Source organism: Equus caballus, chromosome 16 (genome assembly GCF_041296265.1).
Source record: "Equus caballus isolate H_3958 breed thoroughbred chromosome 16, TB-T2T, whole genome shotgun sequence".
NCBI lineage: Eukaryota > Metazoa > Chordata > Mammalia > Perissodactyla > Equidae > Equus > Equus caballus.
In genome coordinates, this window is record NC_091699.1 from 66,775,175 (window position 1) to 66,794,894 (window position 19,720).

Here is a 19,720-nt window from a genome sequence, read left to right on the forward strand (position 1 = left end):
TAGCCATTTTATTCAAGAGTATTTATGTCCAATTACACACAATTTTATTACAAAATTGCCCTGTTATTCAGAAACAAGACTACCATAATAAACCATTAAGTCCTACAATAGAGGCATGAGTTAACAAATGTAACTGAGAACCACTAAATCAATGAGTAATGACTGTTACATACTTTCTTCAGTTGTTTTAAAAATAATTCAGCTGTATTTGCGATTGACATAGATCTATCACTCATGACATCAGGCCCAATAGGTGCACACAAATACTTACTGCTAATTAACTTCTATTACAATCACATGTCAGTTAACAATGGGGATACATTCTGAGAAACAAGTCAGGCGATTTCGTTGTTGTGCGAACATCATAGAGTGTACTGAAGGGGAACAAAATTTGCCATCCCAAATGTGTCTCTTTAACATGAGGATTATTTTTGGCTGATTATTTTTAAGAAACAAAACCTCAAAGTTTTTCTTGTTACCACCCCCTCAACTGCCTAAAAGAATTCAGATTAAAAAAACCTGTCTCAGGAAATGAGCTATCACTTTAGCATAACATGAAGTAGGTGGTAGACAGGGAGAAACATAGAGAAGCCTATTTGTTGGGCTCCCCTCTGTGTCTTCTGTTTCTGTGTGGCCAAACACTTGTTTTCCAAACATTTGCTTCTTTCCCCCTACCCATGAATTGCCTTCCTTCCCTTTGAAGTCCCTGACTCTCCCCACCCCCAACATCTTCTTTTGTCATTAGCTGAGGATGGTATTTAAGGTGAGGGCTTTAGCCATTTGGCTAGTTAGTTTTCCTGGATTTCTCCCATGTAGACATATTATTAAACTTTTGTTTGTTTTTCTCCTGTTAATCTGTCTCATGTCAATTTAATTAGACCAGACAGAAGAACCTACAATGGTAGGGGAAAATTTCTTCCTCCCCTACAGGAGTTAAACAAACCTAGAAGGCACAGCCTACTACACACCTAGGCGATACGGAACTAATCTTATGGGACCACCGTTGTACATGTGGTCTGTCATTGACCAAAATGTTATTATGTGATGCATGACTGTATGTCTATGTGCAGAAAAGAATTAACATGGCAGGGCTGAAACTGCTATACTTAGAAAGGTGTGCTTGCAAGGTTGGCCCTTAGCTGGCATCTGAGAACTTGGATTGGGGAGCATTCCCACCATTCTCTAATTGTAATAGTGGCTTACTGGGCCTAAACTGTTTGTGCAAACTATATGGTTTATGCTGAACATCTGCTTTCCTTCCGGGACTCTAAAATTTTGGTATATGCTGTGCAGAGGGTGCCCACATGACCAACTCCCAATAAAAACTCTGAGGACTGAGTCTCTAATGAACTTCGCTGGTAGAAAACATTTCACACATGTTGTCACAATTCGATGCTGGAGGAATTAAGTACATGATGAGTGACTCTGCTGGGGGAAGACTCTTGGAAGCTGGTACCTAGTTTCCTCTGGACTTCATGCCATGTGCCTTTCTCCTTTGCTAGTTTTGCTTGCATCCTTTTGCTGTAAGAAATCTTAGCCATGACTATGACTACCTGCTGAGTCCTATGAGTCCTCCTAGCAAATCAGCAAACCCAGGGGTGGTCTTGGGGACCCCCAATACAATCTGATGTAGGTCCAAAGAAAAGAAATTGTATCTTATATCTCTTTATATTTCTTAGGGTCCATAGCATACTCTTGTACACAACAGATATTCATCATATTTGGTGATTTTATATATTATCCTCCTGATACATCCAAACCAGTCTAAAGAAGCATTGCATCTCCACTTCAGTGTTAGTTAACCTTGGTGAACTGGTTAAATGGAAAAAATATATGTGATAATAATGGCACAATTCAAACAACAAATGAAAAGTTTTGGGCAGGTTCAAGTAACACAGCTGGAGAGAAGATTGATTACTTCAACCATTTACAGTCTGTAGCCCTCCAATTTGTTTTAATGATGTTTTGATAGTTCTCTGTCTGCAAACATCCTAAAGAATATCCTAAGCATTCTTAATTTGATTTTCTTTGTTGTCAATTCACATATCTCTGGAATTTGGCAAAACATAACATACTTCAGTTGTATGCAACTGAGAGAAGACGACAGGCATTTTATCAAGCTGTTGTGTTATTTAACTACAGCTCTGCAATGTTTCAAAAAAAAAATCCAGGGGCCGGCCCAGTGGCGCAGCGGTTAAGTGTGCACATTCCACTTCGGCGGCCCAGGGTTTGCTGGTTCGGATCGCGGGTGTGGACATGGCACCACTTGGCACACCATGCTGTGGTTGGCGCCCCACACATAAAGTGGAGGAAGATGGGCACGGCTGTTAGCTCAGGGCCAGCCTTCCTCAGCAAAAAGAGAAGGATTGGCAGATGTTAGCTCAGGGCTAGTCTTCCTCAAAAATAAAAAAAATCCATGCTTCCTTATATTTTATACAATTCCTTTAGAACTAACCCCACCTATTGGGCAAAAAATCAAAAAGACTACAACAGAAAACACTGATACAAAAGAAACATTAAAATAAGGTAAAAGAAGGACGAAGGGTGAAAGGAGTCAGTGATAGGAGAATATCTAGGTAAAAGAAAGTTCCAGGCCTCCCTGATGACAAAGAACTTTTTTGGTCTTGATCTGTCACAGCAGATAGAAGAAAAGCTTATTTTTAAAACAAACTTCATTATTCAACATATTAGACTTTATATGCAATGCCAATTATGCAATTCAAAAAAAGCAAAGAAATGTAATGAAGAATTTTTAAAAAACAGCTATTCAATGACTCTTCCTCTTATGGGAGGCTCTATTTCCAGAAGAAAAATTTATAATACTAGAATACATACTTTACCAATATATATGACAAACAATATTTTAAAAAATATTACTAACATAAAAAATATAAATCATTGAATCAGCGAAGAGTGAAACACATGGAAAAAGTCACAGAGTGGAAAGTAACCTCCAGAGGTCATCAAACCATCTTCCTAAAACACCACAAGCTGATAACTCCCAGATCCAAGAAAAAGCAATGATACCATCGTCACACTTGGTGGAAGGGGATTTCTGTTTTGGCTTTTGGGAGTTTGGGCAAGCGGGAGGGAGGAGAAGGGAGGAAGTGAGAGAAAGACTGGCCATTCTAAAATTTTCCTTCAGTTCCATTACCAAAGTACTCAGTGTTCACTGTGTTAATGTGTTAATGTCTACAAATATACGTTAGTCATTTGTGTTAGTGGCTCCATTAACTGTCAATAATATCAGTGGCAAAAGAAGAATACTATAGAGTTTTCTATTTAAATCAATTGCTCAATTTCTTTTCTTTTGATATATGCTCTACCAACAGAGTTTATAATCTTCTCAAAGTAAGATCTGGATTCTTAATTCTGTACGTAACCTCTAAGTTAAGCCACCTTTACTCATCAAATCAAAGTTAAGTTCCAAAAGAAAAGGTGATGAGCACTATTTTCTGTTCAAAAAGAAACAAAAAAGTATATGTATTTTATAAAGACAAAGATTCTCAAGTTGACCAGTTTAATACAAACACTGCTTAATTGTCACCCAAAAGCTCAGATCTTCTCGTTTCGGGTTATAGTTTTCTTTGTATTGAAATGGCAAAGTTATTGTGACTTTATAAAAATTCACTGTAGAATCAGAATCATGTAGTTTGAGATAAAAGTCAAATTTAAGAAGTACTAGTGTATATAACAATGAAACATTCTAAATATTATCTGGTACTTAAGATATATTTTAATTGTGTTTAAACATAAGGTGAAATGTGCAACTCAGATTAAATCAGTGTAGAGTAAAAACCAATAGTGTATATATAGATAATGAAGATATCATGGAAGCTGGTTAAAAATTATAATGAAAAGAGAACTAGTAAAAATATAGCAACCTGGCTGAAATTGATATTCATTAGGGTACTCTTCACATCAATAGGGAGCATTTGGACTCTGTGGTCTTTATCAGTGTCCCAGCTGGTAATGGTTGAAGGTTAATGCTTTACCCCATTCTGTTCAATTTTCTATCCTAATTAGCCCTCCAAATCTATAGCTGTGAGCACCAAGTGTCTGTGCTCAAAAGAAACTAATTAATGCTAGCAAATTAGATCAAGTCCAAAGATCCAACAGCCAAACTCTTAGTTAAATGCTCCTTGTTAATAGGAAGTGTAGCTGTCAATAACTGCTGTTGGTGACTATAATGAGGCATCTTTCTTTCATTGAAAGTGATTTCATTTCTCTTTGTCCTCGGAAAAGCTGTTCCATTCCCTTCACAAACCTAAGTTGCTGGCAGTCTGACCCAGTTCTTATGATCAGCTGGGTTGAAATGCATGAAAAAAAAAAGTCAAACAGAAAAGCTCTCCCACATAATCATGTTTCAGGCATTTAGCAGAAAGTCAGATCACTTCTTAAAATTCCTGTATCTTTATCAAAGAACTATACAATTAGCATGCATAATTATTTTTTATAAATCCTATAATTATTAAATAAAGCATAGGCTACAAATAGTACATACACAACAATGGAAGTGTCCTGATTCTAAATTACATCTTACCGTTCAGTTTAAACGTACCTGTTCTGCTGCTGCTTGAGCAATGCCAATGTATGTACTTTCCTAATTCACATGGTTAACCAAGGAGAATACTAATGATTATTCTTCTATAAAATAATCAATTTTAGATTCTAAAACACTGTTTTGGACCATATGGCCTAAAAAAATCAATATGTGATTATAAAAATTCAAATATTCAAAACTCAATTGTTATAACATGTTCTAATAAGGACAAATGCATGGAAATAACCCAAACATCTCAAATTTTAAGATGCTTTCAGTCTTCAGAAGATTTTAAATATATCAAAAAAACAAAAATTTAACAACCATGTCAATATCCTAAACAACTTAACTTTTGATAAAGACGTGAAAATGAACATTTTCTTTTCTGTACCATTACAAAATAGTAGATGTGCAACACGAACAAATAAATATTAAAGTTATACTATTTCTTTCTTTTCAAAAACTAAAAGCAAAGTTTCATCATCTAAGAGTAAGCCAAGGCATTTCTGCAACCCAAAGCCAAATAATCCTTCTGCATTTTCATCTGTATCATGTGAGTAAAAACTCATTCTATAATTGAGTTAGCCAGCTTTCTTTCATTTTAGATATTAGAATAATGTATTAAAAAACAACATAAATACAACTACTATTTATAACTTTAGACCAATATATGAGTAATAAGTAAATTTTTCTGGTAGTGAAAAGTTAACCCTCCAACATTATTATCCATTTTGAAGTTTTATCCTCCCTCACCAGAATCACGATGTATATTTTTTAAAGTTCTATGAGGCAGGTGGAGGATTATCTCTTGAGACTATCAGCATGACACCTGCCAATGCCAGATGTACAATGAACCCTGTCTGCAGGTGCCAATGGGTTCATTTCTCCTGACACCCAGGGGTAGGGGTGGAAGGAGGGTGCGCTGATTAAACAATTAATTCATTGTAAAAGCAAGAGTTATTTCACAGAATGATACTAGTAAATTATTGATAATTTACTAATAAATTTATTTATGGATGGATAACAAATCTAATTTATTGGATTGGATTTAAAACTGGAATATGTCATCAGTCACTTAATTTAAGAAACAGAAACAACTATCACACAACGTCAAGTCTGAGGACTACTTTTATTGCCTCCATCCATCAATTGCAAAGGTCATTCTCTAAGGAGATAGCATCAGAGGGACAGAAATGTCCCCGGCATCCAAATGTTGTTGACACAGTCCTGAAACTACAGTTGACACAGCCTAGCTCCCCTGTAGCAAAACTTGCAGTGCAAATGCAGCCCATCATCCTCACTAAAAATTATTATGGTCCTTCAACAAAGACGACTATAGGGGAAAGTTAAGGGGAGTCAGAAAAATAGTCTACATCAGCAAAATTTTACTACTACTTCTTGTTAGATGGCCATTCCAAGAGGCAGATTTTTTTTAAAAAGACATTTCTTTTTACAGTAATACTTCCATCTGCTTTTCTGATTATCCAACATTCATGGCCTCATTTTTTACCTTCCACTGCTTGGTTTCCCTTTTCATTATAATATTCCAGATTTGATAATATACCTCTAGATATATAGAATACAGAAGTATTTCATGTTAAAAAAAACATTTTCCAAAGAAAACATGCATATATGGGTGCCTAGTGCATGCATTTACATAAATATCTTTCACTTAGAAACATAAAATGTAAAAACATAAACTAGACTCATTTTAAGCACTATTGGGATTCCACTAACAATTCACTAACAGACAATGACACAAAAAAAATCATCTTAGAATACATAGCTATATGAATATATCGATAGATGAAAAAAAGGTACAGGTTACATTTGATGTTTCTTTGTTCCCTATCAAAGTCACCAGAATAATTATTTCTCCAAAATATGCATACCAAGTTTTTCTCTATATGTAACTGTACTTCTGGGAAAAAAATGTTTTTTAGTAGTAATTTGGGAGAATATTTTTAAATTGTAAATGAAGTGACCACCACCTGGAAGTTCTGAAAGCTGAAATACTGGTATCTCAGTGAAAGGGTGAGAAGCAATTCATACATATTAATTCATCGACTACTTGAGTCTGAGGCTAAGGATTAAATTCAGATTACATTTTAAAAAATGAATTTGATTTTTATATGAGTATTTGAATCTTACCTTGAACTTGTTCAAAACATCTCTCACGGGCCTTTTCTCTCATTATTTTAGGGATCAAAACATCTTTTTCAACATGTCTGAGATGCTGCTCTGAAAAAAAAAATATCTTTCTTTAATATAGTAAAGTCTCAAATAAATCACCAGTTTAGGGAGAAAATAAGCACTATAATTCACTTAAAATAAAAGTCTAATAAGCAAATATATTAAAAACGGACTTATAACGTCATAAAATTTTGATTATTTTAGTCACTTAAAATCATTCTAAATATTTATCTTTTTATAACAGAAAAAATGTGAAGGACATAGGCAACATTTTTCTAAAAGTTTCTGGAAACTATATTACAACACTTTTATTTGATAACATATTCTATGTAGTCTTGTCAAAATTAAAGTCGCAGACTAAAACTTATCATTTTTCTTACTAATATAGTCCACGAAAAGAGCATTTTTATCAATATTGAGATCCAAGGATAGATAAAGAGATCCAAGATTAAGAGACACAGGAGTAGTTTCTCTATCTAGCAATAAGAGTAGCCTAAGAAAGAAAGAACTGGCAGACGAAAAAGTGGAACTACAGGTGCACACAAAAACAAAGCACGTGAAATTTCTGTGCATTTTAAACACAACCACCACACCAGACTAAGACGGTAGACTGAGCACCTGCTCCAGAGTCCCACCTGTTCCTCAAATTCCCAGAGAGCCCTGAAAAGCAAAAGGGTAAGTGTCCTCAGGCAACCAAAATGAACAGGAATCTCTGAAAGACAAAGGCAGATGAGATGAGATTATAGGAGGGAATCATATTCCCATGGAGTTTTTCCCCAGGAAAAAACTGATGCCAAAAGTGGGTGTTGCTCCCTGCTCTAAAGCAGTAAAAATGGAGAGCAAGAGACTTCCCTAGAAAAACAAAAGCATTATTGGTTGAAATACCTCAGTAGGAGCCAAGTGGGTCACTTCTTGTTACCTTCAGACCATGAGTAAAAGAAATAAATATAACTATTTATCCCCAAGAGGTCAGGAAGTTTCCCAGTATCTAGTGACACCTAGGGAGATCAGGAACCCCTAAACTTCTCCCAGTACTATGTGGTTCCCAACATAGTATGCTGGATGCAAGCAGTTATGAATTATAGTATTTGCAGAAAGGGTAACAGGGAATCTCAAAAAGCAAGAAAATCAACGACAAAGCAGCCAAAGGTAACAAAAGCAAAAATAAAAAAAGTGGGACGACATCAAACTAAAAAGCTTCTGCACAGCAAAGGAAATCGACAAAATGAAAAGGCAATCTAACAAAAGGGAGAAAATATTTGCAAATCATATCTCTGATAAGGGTTTAATATCTAAAATATATAAAGAACTCATATAACTCAACAGCAAAAAAGCAAACAATCCAGGGCCAGCCCCGTGGTGTAGTGGTGAAGTTCACATGCTCCACTTCAGTGGCCCAAGGTTTGCATGTTCAGATCCCTGGCATGGACCTACACACCACTCATCAAGCCATGCTGTGGCAGCATCCCATATACAAAGTAGAGGAAGACTGGGACGGATGTTAGCTCAGGGACCATCTTCCTCAAGCAAAAAGGGGAAGATTAGCAACAGATGTTAGCTCAAGGTTAATCTTCCTCACCAAAAAAAAAGAAAAAAACAATTAAAAAATGGGCAAAGGATCTAAAAACATATTTTTCCAAAGAGGACATACAGATGGTCAATAGGTACACGAAAAGGTACTCAACATCACTAGTCACCAGGGAAATGCAAATCAAAACCTTACACCCTTTAGAATGTCTATTACCAAAAAGACAAGAAATAACAAGTGTTGTGAAGGATGTAGGGAATCCTTGTGCACTGTTGGTGGGGATATAAATTGGTGGAGTCAGTATGGAAAACAGTATGGAGATTCCTCAAAAAATTAAAAATAGAACTACCATATGATCAACAATTCCACTTCTGGGTATTTATCCAAAGAATACAAAAACACTAACTTGAAAAGATATATGCACCCTCATGTTCATTGCAGCATTATTTAGAATAGCCAAGATATGGAAATAACCTGTGTACATCGATGGATGAATAGACTCAATGGAATATTATTCAGCCATAAAAAGGAATGAAATCTTGCCATTTGTGACAACATGGATGAAACTTGATGGCATTATGCTAAGTGAAATACAGAGAAAGACAGAGAAAGGCAAATACCATATGATCTCACTTGTAAGTGGAATCTAAAATAAAACAATACAAAAACAAACTCACAGATACAGAGAACAGAAAGACTAGTCATTGCCAGAGGTGGGTGATGGGGTGAGCTAAATGGGTGAAGGGGGTCAAAAGGTACAAACTTCTGGTTATAAAGTAAATAAGTCATGAGGATGTAACGTACAGCATGGTGACTATAGTTGATAATACTGTACTGCATTATTTGAAAGTTGTTAAAACTAAACCTTGAAAGTTCTCATCACAAGAAAAAAAAATCTGTAATTATGTATGGTGATGGATGTTAACTACACTTACTGTGGTGATCATTTTGGAAGATATACAAATACTGCATCATTATGCTGTATGCTTGAAACCAATGCAATGTTATATGCCAATTATACCTCAAAGGGGCCAGCCCGGTGGTGTTAGCAATTAAGTTCATGCACTCTGCTTCAGTGGCCTGGGGTTCACTGGCTCACATCCTGGGTGCGGACCTATGCACCGCTTATCAAGCCATCCTGTGGCAGGTGTCCCACATATAAAATAGAGGAAGACGAGCATAGATGTTAGCTCAGGACCACTCCTCCTCAGCAAAAAGAGGAGGATTGGTGGCAGATTTACCTCAGGGGTAATCTTCCTCAAAAAAGAAAAAAAAGACAGCTAAGAATCACCCAAATTTGATGGAGGACAACAGCAAAAGAGAGAAACCAACTGTATTTAATCAAGACGTAACCAACTCCTCTGCAAATTAAAAGAGTAAAGAAAATAAGATTTTAGAATAAGCATAATAAATATACTGAGGCAAAAAGACAGCCCTGAATCCTCAGATAGAAATGGATCATAGATTACCTAAACACACTTCGATGAAATGTCTCAAACTCAAAAATCCTAAAAGGTTCAAAAGGGAAAAAACATTACCCACACAAAAGAATGAGATCAGATCTATATAATGTGTCACTGGCAAGAAGACAACAGAGAAATAACTTCAAGTTCTAAGACAGAATTACTTTAAATCCAAGAATTCTAGAGCAAATTAAGAATGAAGTTAAAGACATTTTCTGAAAGGTAGATATTGAAAAGTTTACCACCTTCACACCTTACTGAAAAAGAAGTGATCCTACTGTTGTGCAACAACCCACTAATCAAACTTATTGATGTAAAACAAAAATATTTTGTTTTGCATAGAGATCCTCTAGGTCAGGAATGCAGAAAGGTAAAGCACAATGGATTCTTCTCTGCTTCACAATGTCTGGGACCTTATCCACGAAGACCGTAATGACAGGTGTTAACTTTAACACTGCAAAACTGGGGCTGGTGAATTTACTTTCAAGATGACTTTTTTCACTTATGCATCTGACATCCAGGCTGGAATGCCTGAAGAACTGGCTCAGTGAGGACTGTAAACCAGAGCCCCTATACATGGCCTCTCCATTTGATTTGGCTTCTCACAGTAAGGCAGGTATGTTATGAGAGAAAGCAATCTGAGAAGCAAGCATTCCAAGATAACCAAGTGAAAGTGACATGGCCTTTTCTCACCCTGTCATGAGAGCCATGCAGAATCATTCCTGCCACATTATGGTTCAAGTCACTAACGACAGCCTATACTCAAGTGGAGGGGAATTAAGACCCCATTCTTTGTGGCAAGGCCACATTACAGAAGAGAATGAGGGATGAAACATAATGTTGTGGTCTTCTTTGTAAAATAAAATTTGCCACAAGAAGTAATAGAGAATATAGTATGATAAAATACAAATGAATCCATGATGTACAAATGCAAAATATATAAGGCATATTAGAAAAACATACACTTAAATTTATATGTTAAAACTATAAAGTACTTGAATAATGCCACCAACTAACTTGACCTAACTTTTATAGAATATTTCACTCAATAACAACAGAATATTAACAAAGAAAGATCATAGTCTGAGCTATGAAACAAATCTCAATAAATGTAAAAGAATTCAAGTCATACAAAGCATGTTCCCTGACACCAATGTAATTAGATTAGAAATCAGTAACAGAAAGATCTCTTGATAATCTCCACATATTTGGAAACTAAATAACACACTTTAAATTAACTCATGAGTCTAAGAAACAATCAAAAGGGAAATCAGGAAGTATTTTGAAATGAATGAAAATGAAAATACAACATATCAAAATTTGTGTGATGCAGCTAAAACAGTACTTAGAGGAAAATTTGTAGCACTAAAAGCCTACACTGGAAAAGAGGGATGGTCATAAATCAATGACTTAAGCTTCCAACTTGAGAAACCAGAAAAAGAGTAAACTAAACAAAAAACAAACAAAAAGAGGGAAATAATAAAGAACAAAGCAGAAATCAATGAAAGAGAGATCAAAGCAAACAAAATGATAAAGAAAAGCAATGAAACCAAAGCTGGTTCTTTGAGATCATTAAAATTGGTAAATCACTAGCCAGACAAAAAGAGAGGTCATAAACATCAGAAATGATAAACATTTTTAAGTGATAATAAGAAAACAGTATAAACAAATGTAGGTCAATAAATTTCACAACAAAGATGAAATGGAAAAGTCCTTGAAAAACACAAATAACCAAAGCTTATTCAAAGATACAGATAACCAGTATAGTCCTGTACCTATAAAAGCAATTGAATCTGTAGTTAAAAGCCCCCTCACCAAGAAAATTCCAGACCTTGATAGCCTTACTGGTGAAATTGACCAAACATTTACAAAAGAAATACTGTCAAATCCATACAAGCTCTTCTAGAAAATTGCTGTAAGGTCAGTATTACCCAGATACCAAAATCAGACACAGGCATTACAAGAAAAGAAAACTACAGTCCAATACCCCATCATGAATGAGGATATAAAAGTATTAACAAAAAATTAGCAAATTGAGTCCAACAACATAAAAAAGGATAAAACTTCATTCCCAAACAAAGTTTATCCCAGGATAGCAAGGTTCATTTGACATTCAAAAATCAATAAATGCCCACTGGAAAACTATTAAAAATAATCAACAACTACAGCAAAGTTGCAGGGTATAAAATCAACATACATAAATCAGTAGCATTTCTATACTCTAACAATGAAATAACAGAAAAAGAACTCAAGAACACAATCCCATTCACAATCACAACAAAATGAATAAAATACCTTGGGGTAAATTTAACCAAGGAAGTGAAAGATCTATACAACGAAAACTACAAGACTTTCCTGAAAGAAATTGATGACGACATAAAAAGATGGAAAGACATTCCATGCACATGGATTGGAGAAAAACCATAGTTAAAATGTCCATACTACCTAAAGCAATCTACAGATTCAATGCTATCCCAATCAGAATCCCAATGACATTCTTTACAGAAATAGAACAAAGAATCCTAAAATTCATCTGGGGCAACAAAAGACCCTGAATTTCTAAAGCAATCCTGAGAAAAAAGCACAAAATGGGAGGCATCACAATCCCTGACTTCAAAACATACTACAAAGCTACAGTAATCAAAACAGCATGGTACCGGTACAAAAACAGGTGCACAGATCAATGGAACAGAATTGAAAGCCCAGAAATAAAACCACACATCTATGGACACCTAATCTTTGACAAAGGAGCTGAGGGCATACAATGAAGAAAAGAAGTCTCTTCCACAAATGGTGCTGGGAAAACTGGACAGCCACATGTAAAAGAATGAAAATTGACCATTCTTTTTCACCATTAACAAAAATAAACTCAAAATGGATCAAACACCTAAAGATAAGACCTGAAACCATAAGGCTTCTAGAAGAAAATATCGGCAGTACATTCTTTGACAATAGCATCAAAAGGATCTTTTTGGACACCATGTCTTCTCAGACGAGGGAAACAATAGAAAGAATAAACAAATGGGACTTCATCAGACTAAAGAGCTTCTTCAACACAATGGAAAAGAGGATTGAAACAAAAAAACAATCCACTAATTGGGAAAAAATATTTACAAGCTATATATCCGACAAAAGGTTAATCTCCATAATATATAAAGAACTCACACAGCTCAACAACAAAAAATCAAACACCACGATCAAAAAATGGGCAGGAGACATGAACAGACATTTCTTCAAAGAAGATATACGGATGGCCAATAGGCACATGAAAAGATGTTCATCATTGCTGATCATCAGGGAAATGCAAATCAAAACCACACTAAGATATCACCTTACACCCATTAGAATGACAAAAATAACTAAAACTAATAGTAACAAATGTTGGAGACGTTGTGGAGAAAAAGGAACCCTCATACACTACTGGTGGGGATGCAAACTGGTGCAGCCACTATGGAAAACAGTATGGAGATTTCTCAAAAAATTAAAAATAGAACTACCATACGACCCAGCTATCCCATTACTGGGTATCTATCCAAAGAGCTTGAAGTCAGCAATTCCAAAAGTCCCATGCACCCCAATGTTCACTGCAGCATTATTTACAACAGCCAAGATGTGGAAGCAACCTAAGTGCCCATCAACAGATGATTGGATAAAGAAGATATGGTATATACATACAATGGAATACCACTCAGATGTAAAAAAAAGGACAAAATCGTCCCATTTGCAACAACACGGATGGACCTTGAGGCAATTATGTTAAGTGAAATAAGCCAGATAAAGAAGGACAATCTCTGTATGACTCCACTCACATGAGGAATTTAAAAATGTAGACAAAGAGAACAGATTGAAAGGTGGGGTGGGGGGGTGGGCATAAAGGGTGAAGTGGTACACCTACAACATGACTGACAATAATGTACAACTGAAATTTCACAAGGTTGTAAACTATCATAACCTTAATAAAAAGTAAAAAAAAAAAAATCAATAAATGTAATTCATCTTAAAAACATTAGCAAAGAAAACACACATGGTTATCACAATAGACTCAGAAAATACATCTGACAAAAATTCAACATCCATTCCTAATAAAAACTCTCAGTAAAGTAGGAGCAGAAGGAAACTTCCTCAACATGATAACTGGCAACTACAGAAAAAACCCACAACTAACATCATAACTTTTGGTGGAATACTAAATGTTTTCCCCTTAAGATAGAAAAAAGATAAAGAAGTCTACTCTTATCATTTCTATTGAGCACAATAATGAATGCAATTATTCCTAACCAATGCAATAAGACAAGAAAAATAAATAAAAGGCTTCCAGATTGGAAAGGAAGAATTAAAACTGTAGTTATTCAACGATAATATGATGATCTATATAGAAAATCCAATGGAATTTACAAGAGTCTCTAGAACTAATAAGTGAGTTTAGAAAGGTTTCCAGTTATAAGATTAATATACAAGAATCAAATGGAGATGACATAATAAAAAGTCAGACAACTAGGAGATAATTCAATAGAAATTATCCAATCTGAAAAGAAGAGAAAATAGCCTTTTAAAAAATTAACTGAGGATCAGGGACCTGTGGGACAAAAACAAAAGATCTATCATTCATGTTACCAGAGTCTGAGAAAAAGAGAAAAAAAAATGTAGGGCTGAAAAAATATTTGAAGAAGAAATAGCTGAAAACTTTGCAAATTAGGCAAATGACATAAACCTACAAATTCAAGAAAATAATAAAAACCCAAAGAAACCCATACCCATACACATCATAATCAAAATTCTAAAATGAGAGGCAAAGAAAAACCTTGAAAGCATCAGAGAAAAATACAGGGGAACAAAGATTCCAAGGACAAAGGATTTCTCATCAGAAACCACAGAGGCCAGAAGGAAGTGACATAATTTCAAGTATTAATAAAAAAGAACTGTCAATCAAGAATTCTATATCCAGCAAAAACATTCTTCAGCATTGAAAATGAAATAAAGACAACTCGATGAAAGGAAGCTAAGGTAATTTCTTTCAGCAGATCTGTTCTAAAGAATGGCTAGAGGAAGCTATTCAGGCAGGAAGGAAATAGTAACAAGAAGAAACTCAGAACAACAGGAATGAAGAAAGGGTAAATGTACTAAACTGTTCTTCTTGAATGTTAAAAACTGTTTTTGACAGAAGCAAAAGTTACAGCATTCTCAATGTACATAGAGCTAATATCAAAGATGACTATATCATAAAGGAGAGAGGATAAAGTGATTTCTTGGTGGTATGAAATCTACATTCCACTTGAAAAAATGTTGATGCTAGTAGACTGTGATAAACTAGGTATGTGTAGTGAAATCTTTAGAGCAACCACTAAAAACTAAGAAATAAATTAAAAAACACTATAGATAAATCAAATGGAATACCGAAAAATTTAAAGTATTTTCTCTGACCATACTGGAATCAACTAGATAGCAATAACAGAAAACAGGAAAATTTCTGGGGCTGGCCCCGTGGCCGAGTGGTTAAGTTCGCGCGCTCCGCTGCAGGCGGCCCAGTGTTTTGTCGGTTCGAATCCTGGGCGCGGACATGGCACTGCTCGTCAGACCACGCTGAGGCAGCGTCCCACATGCCACAACTAGAGGAACCCACAACGAAGAATACACAACTATGTACCGGGGGGCTTTGGGGAGAAAAAGGAAAAAATAAAATCTTTAAAAAAAAAAAAAAAAAAGAAAACAGGAAAATTTCTAAGACTGGGAAATTAAACAACACACTTCTAAATAATTCATAGGTCAAAGAGGAAGTATCAAGGGAAACAAAAAAGTACACTGACCTAAACTGACCTGAAAACACAACACATCAAAATTTGTAAGACAAAGCTAAAGCAGTGCTTATAGGGAAATTTATAGCAATAAATGCTCATAATAGAAAAGAAAGTCTCAAACCAATAATCTAACCTTCCAACTGACAAAACCAGAAAAAGGACAAAAATGAACCTAAAGCAAGCAGAAACAAAAAGATAATAAAGAGCAGAAATCAATAAAATTGACAAGAGAAAAACAAATGAGATAATCACACTAAAGCTGTTTTTTCAGAAAGATCAATAAAATTGGTTCAGACGGCTTCAGTGGCACATTCGACAAAATATTTAAAGCACAAATAACACCAATACTACAGCCTCTTCCTAACACATTTTATGAGGCCAGCATTACTCTGATACCAAAAGCAAAGGCAATATTTAAAAAAAAAAACAAACCCACAGACCAACATCCCTGATTACTACAGACGCAATAAACCTCAACAAAATATCAGCAAATCAAATCCAGCAATATATAAAAAGAAAAATACACCACATCGAGCTGGGTTTATTCCAAGGATGCAAGCTCATTCCTATTTGAAATCAATCAATGTGATCTATCACATGAACAGTCTAAAAAAGGAAAATCATAGTCACATCAATTGAAGCCGAAAAAACATTTAAGAAAATTCAACACTCATTCATTAAAAACAAACAAACAAAACTCTCAATAAACTAAGAATGGAAAGGAACTTCTTCAACCTAATAAAGAGTATCTGCAAAAAACCTACAGCTAGCATCATACTTAATGGTAAAACACTAAATGCTTTCCCCCTAAGACCAAGAATATGGAGTAAAATTGCATGGAACTATACAAACACATGTGTCCATATAGAAACTGGTGAAAACTGAAAAGGCCCATAGTTAACAGTATTGTAACAACTTCAATTTCCTACTTTTGATATTGTACTACAGTTATGTGAGATGTCACCACTGGGGAAAGCAGTGTGAAGGGTATATTAGACTCAATAAAGTATTTTTTGCAACTTCTTGTGAGTCTATAATTATTTCAAAATAAAAAGTTAAGGGAAAAAAACTGCTAAAGGAAATCATAGGAGAACATCTTCATGATCCAGAGTTCTTATATATAACACCAAACTCATGATGCATAAAAGAAAAACAAAATTGATAAATTAGACTTCATCAAAATTAAAAAGTTTCACTATGCAAAAGCCCCTGTTAGGAACATAAAAGACAAGCCACATAACGGGAAAAATTATTTGCAAATCTCCTATCTGACAAACGGACTTTTATCCAGAACGTATAAAGAATGCTTTAAACTCAACAGTATGAAAACAATAATCTATTTAGAAATGGGCAAAAGACTTAGACACTATACCAAAAATACTGGATAGGGTTTCGCTCTGCTGCATACAGGTTGCTAGGAGTTGGAATCTACTCGATGGCACTAACAACAAAAAAGATATATGGATAGCAAATAAGCATATGAAGCGATGCTCAACATCATTAGTCATTAGGGAAATGCAAATTAAAGTTACAAGAGATACCACTGAAGACCTATTCAGATGGCTAAAATTTAAAAATGTGACATACCAAGTGCTAACAAGGATGTGGCGTACCTGGATATCTCATACATTGCTGCTGGGAACATTAAACGGTACAGCCACTCCGGAAGATAACTGGGCAGCTTCTTGAAAGTAAAACATACACTTACCATATGATCCTGCAAATATACTCCTCAGGATTTATTCTACAGAAATGAAAACTTACGTTCACACAAAAACCTGTACACAGATGTTCACTGTGGCTCTACCTGTAATGGTCAAAACAGAGAAATAACCCAAAAGTCCTTCAAGTGAATGGACAGAGTGGTTCATCTAGACAATGGAGTATTATTCAACAATAAAACAGAATGGACTACTGACATACAACAGCAGCAGCAACCTGGATGGATCTCTAGGGCACTATGTTGAATGAAAAGATGACGATCTCAAAGGGTTCATACTGCATGATTTCATTTACATATCATTCTTAACGCGACAAAACTAGAGTGATGGAAAGCAGATCATTGGCTGCCAGTAGTCAGAGCCAAGGAAGCAGTGTGACTATCGAGAGGAAATGTGAGCGATTTTCTTTTTGGTGACAGAACAGTTCTGTATGCTGATTGTGATCATGGCTACTTGAGTCTTCATATGTAGTAAGAATGTCATAAACTACACACACACACAAAATACATGCAAAAACTGGTGAAATTCAACTAAGATATGTACCTGAGTTAGTACTATACTAATGCCAATTCCTGATTTCCTTCGTTACAGTGAAGTGTAGCAGTGTGGCCCAACTTTTTTGCCCCTAAAGGACACGTTTCAGCCATTTTTCCTAATGCCCCCGCTATGAAATGTTAATATCACAGATATATTGTCTGTTCATGTACTGTACGTGTTAACAGTGCTTTACACGTCGAAAGAGTAAGATTATTTTCTCCCTCAAACCCATTTTTGCCCCCTTCAGGGCAATGTCACACTCACTGAAGACATGCACTATGGTTGTGTAAGATGGTATCATTAGGGAAAGCTGGGGGAAACTACCAGCTTTTCATGGAAAATTACCATGCAAATTCAATTGCCATGAAAACTACCCTATATTGCAGTTTGACGCATTCAACTATTTCAAAATAAAGCTATAATAAAAAAGCTTAATAATGTATAAGAAAGAGCAGCGGACCTAGGACAGCCAAAACAACATTAAAACAGAAGACCAAACTTTGATGATTTGCACTTCTTGATTTCAAGTCTTACTACAAAGCTACAGCAATCAAGGTGGGGTAGTATTGGCATAATTAGGATAAACACATAGATTAATGTAACCAAAGAGAGTCCAGGAATACTTCCACATATATACGGTCAATTTATTTTGACATGCATCAAGGCTACTCAATGAAGAAATAAAAGTATTTTCAACAAATGGTGGTAGACCTGGAAAACCATGAAAAAGAAAAAAAAAACTCAGCCTGAACCCTTCGACCCTCACTTCACAGAACTCACAAAAATTTATTTGCCACAGATCATAAACCTAAATGTAAAAACTAAAACTATTAAACAAACAAAAAAACCTTCAATTTCTTAGAGTAGACAAAGATTTCTCAAAGAGGACACAGGAACTAAACAGAAAGGAAAAAAATTATAAATTTTATTTCATCAAATATAAAATCTGCTAGGGCCAGCCTGGTGGCGCAGGCCGCACATTCAGCTTCTCGGCGGCCCAGGGTTCACCAGTTCGGATCCTGGGTGCAGACATGGCACTGCTTGGCAAAAGCCATGCTGTGGTAGGCGTCCCACATATAAAGAAGAGGAAGATGGGAATGGATGTTAGCTCAGGGCCAGTCTTCCTCAGCAAAAAGACAAGGATTGGCAGTAGTTAGGTCAGGGTTAATTTTCCTCAAAAAAAAAAAAAAATACATATATAAAATCTGCTGTTCATCTAAAGACAACATTAAGGAAATTAAAAGGCAAGCCAGAGACCAGAAGAAAGTGTTCGCTATATATATCTGACAAAGGACTTGAATCTAGAATACATAAAGAACTCCTACATATCAATAACAAAAATATAAACAACCCTATAAAAAAGGGGCAAAAGCCTGGATTGGACACTTTAAAATGAAGATATACAAATTGTAAATACATACATGAAAAGGTGCTCAAAATCGTTAGTCATTAAGAAAATGCAAATGAAACCCATGATATTTCACACCCACCAGAATGACTAAAATTAAAAACACTGACAACACCAAATGTTAGGGAGAATGTGGATCAACTGGAACTTTCATATATTGCTGGTGATAGTGTGAAATGATAAACTTCTTTGGAAAACTTCTTGTTAAGTTATAAAGTTAAATATACACCCCACCTATTTTCCACTCCTAGGTATTAATTTACTCATGATCAATGAAAATATATGTCTGAAAAACAACCTGTTCAAGTTCTTATGGAAGCATTATTCCTAATAGCCGAAAATTGGAAACAACCTAAATGCCCAATTGAATACTACTTAGCAATACAAAAGAATGAACTCAAAATACATACAAATCACAAAAATACAAAATACACAAGATACACATAATATGGGTGAATCTCAAAAATTCTGTTGAGAAAAAGAAGCCAGACAGAGTATATACTGCATGATTCAAGAACATGCAAAATTAATC

The 19,720-nt window shown here is 35.3% G+C and overlaps 1 protein-coding gene across 8 annotated transcripts in view; it reads right to left on the reverse strand.

Moving 5' to 3' along the window:
- The window catches only part of CMC1 (C-X9-C motif containing 1), an 88,542-nt gene that overhangs the window by 52,804 nt on the left and 16,018 nt on the right, over positions 1-19,720 (reverse strand). For 3 of the 8 annotated variants that reach the window (XM_070238094.1, XM_001491435.7, XM_070238096.1), the window contains exon 2: positions 6,695-6,784. The exons of 1 other annotated variant lie outside the window; for it this stretch is intronic. In XM_070238094.1, the coding sequence (XP_070094195.1) occupies positions 6,695-6,737 (43 nt within the window). In that variant the 5' untranslated portion in view covers positions 6,738-6,784. Of the gene's footprint in view, positions 1-6,694; positions 6,785-7,371; positions 7,449-19,720 lie in introns of all 8 variants that reach the window. 4 more of the 8 variants (XM_070238093.1, XM_070238097.1, XM_023620816.2 and 1 more) reach the window with 3 other exon arrangements.